A 2,477-nucleotide genomic window follows, 5' to 3' on the forward strand; every position below is an offset into this window, starting at 1 on the left:
AGGTAAAATAAAGAACATCTTTGGAAGGACATTTTTGGAAGTGCTCTTTGGAAGTACTTCCAATTTTTTGCTGGATTCTTCTTAAATCGTTTCTTTAAAAAAAAGTTGGGCTAACATAGTGGCGGTACATAGAATATTCAGTCCATTTAAGTCGAATTCGTTACCTAGTTGTAATTTGGTACGTGATGTCAATAATTTTGAATATTCCAGATAATAAGGATACAAATTTCGGTTTGTATTTACACTGCAAAAACAGTGAACCCACTAGGAAGGTTAATTTTAGAAAATTTTGAATATTTTTTAGAACATTTTAACTAAACAGCATGACAAACGCTGGCATCACGCCGATATCATAAAAATAACTAAATATTTTTCGATAAATACAAGAAAATTTATTAGACATAAATAATAAGAAAATTTTGTAGTTTGAAAGAAAAAATTTGAAGTTAAAAATTGCAAGAATGTCTTTAGTGACATACGAAGTTCATGAGGGACGCATTTGTAGTAAAATTTACAAATTTAAAGAAATAATGAACTATTAAGTAAAATATACGAGTTTAGTAAATTTTTATGCTTAATTTGTGAATATTTTTTTCCCGTTTTTTAGTTAATTGAACTATCATACTCAAAAAATTATTAGAGTAAAGAAAACTTTCTCCAAACATAATGATTCCATGAACTAAAATAAAGTTAAATTGGATTTAGTGAAATAGAGAGTTCACTTTTTTTTTAGTGTAATCTGGACGAAAAATTGGGGCATACATTTCAATGGGAGTTATATGAAAAATATTATAATGTCCCGAATGCCCCGAAATCAATCGACTACAATCAGAAAATAGAAAGACCAGACATGCACCCAACAAAAGAAAATTATGAACTCAATATTTCACTAGCGCCAATTTAACTCTATTTTAGTTCATGGAATTATTATGTTTTGAGAAAATTTTCTTGACTTTAATAATTTTTTGCGTACGTTAGTTAAATTAACTTAAAAATAAAAAAAAAATATATATACGAATGAGGCATAAAGATTCACTAAATTCGTTTCAACCACAAAATAGTTCAGAATTTCTTAAAATTTGTAAATTTTACCAATAATGTGCCCATCTTGAACTACGTATAGCAATAAAGCGATTTTTGCATTTGTCGTAAAATATTTACTTATTTTTGTGAAATCGGCGTGACATTTGCATTTGTAATATATTTTAGTTAAAATTTTCTAAAATTAACCAAAATTGTCCTTTCTGGTGGGGTCGCTGGTTTTTTAGTGTGTACACTATATTAAGAACATCAAAGGTCTTAACTTTTCGTTAGTTTTCATTGAATGATCAGATATGGATACACCTCCCCACCACATATTTACACATGGCCCTAACCACAATAAATTAGCTACCTGTCTTTGTCCCTACATAGATGGTGTATTGTCCAGTTTGAATTATTTTGATTGATTGATTTCAGTTTATTTTTGTAAACTTGTTCATAACCACTCAATTGTCCATTGTTTATAGATTTAATTTTTGTAATGTCATTAACGCCTATACAGTAGCTTTACATAGAGTTCTAACTCAAACAACATGAGTTGGTAATCCCTTAACTGGTCCATGCCTTCTATTTTTTTGTATAAAAGACTTCAGCACAGATAGAATTGTTATCAGTTCATTACGCTCCATTGCAAAGAACAGTCTTCAAAAAATTCAACATGAAAGTAGGTTTTGGTGTTCAACTCTAAATTGATTTCATTTTCTAAACTATGTCCATTCCACCTTTAGTTCCTCATCTGCTTGGCTCTCCTCGTTGCTGCTGCTAGCGCTCATGTTGTAGCTCCAATTACAACTTATGCTGCTGCTCCAGCCTATACCACCTATGCTGCCGCTGCTCCAGCTTATACTACCTATGCTGCTGCTGCTCCCGCCTATACCGCTTATTCTGCTGCTGCTCCAGTGTATACCCGCTCGCTTTATAGTGCTCCAGCTTACACCACTTACTCAGCTCCAGCAGTTGTAGCTTCTCCATCTGTTGTTGCCGCACCTGCTGTCTACACCACTTTGTTGAAGAAGAAGTAAATTCTTTGAGATTGGAATAAACGAATGAATATGATCGATGCGATTTGACCTAAACCTATGAACGCTTTGTTGCCGCTAAAAAAATAAAGAAACTGACAACAAATATTATGTTGCCTTCTTTTTATTAAATTGGTTGGAGTTTCTGGGTAGTATCTTTAGTTAGTATTTAGCTTGAAGAAGATATAAAGACGAATTCATGCTACCATACAGGAATCATAGCGATTATGCCATAATCGGGAAAATGGTCGAATAAATGAAATAATTACCTTTAATTTCGGAGAACAAAAAAAATTCACATAGCGATGTTTGGCCAAATCAAATGTATACTCTCAAAAAAGGGGGCGCTAAAGGAATTAAGGGATTGTAGTTTTATGAGAAGGTGAGGCACAGTGGTGGTTTGGTAGGAATAATTCT

General features: G+C 32.4%; 1 protein-coding gene across 1 annotated transcript; it reads left to right on the top strand.

Annotated features, from left to right (window-relative positions):
* The first annotated feature begins 1,617 nt into the window (after nt 1-1,617).
* On the top strand, nt 1,618-2,166 carry LOC142240277 (uncharacterized). Its single transcript, XM_075311968.1, has 2 exons — nt 1,618-1,705; nt 1,770-2,166. Exons 1-2 carry the CDS (start codon nt 1,700-1,702, stop codon nt 2,061-2,063), a joined length of 300 nt encoding a protein of 99 aa, XP_075168083.1. The 5' UTR covers nt 1,618-1,699; the 3' UTR covers nt 2,064-2,166.
* Nucleotides 2,167-2,477: the final 311 nt, after the last annotated feature.

The sequence above is a fragment of the Haematobia irritans genome, chromosome 5, assembly GCF_050003625.1.
Source record: "Haematobia irritans isolate KBUSLIRL chromosome 5, ASM5000362v1, whole genome shotgun sequence".
NCBI lineage: Eukaryota > Metazoa > Arthropoda > Insecta > Diptera > Muscidae > Haematobia > Haematobia irritans.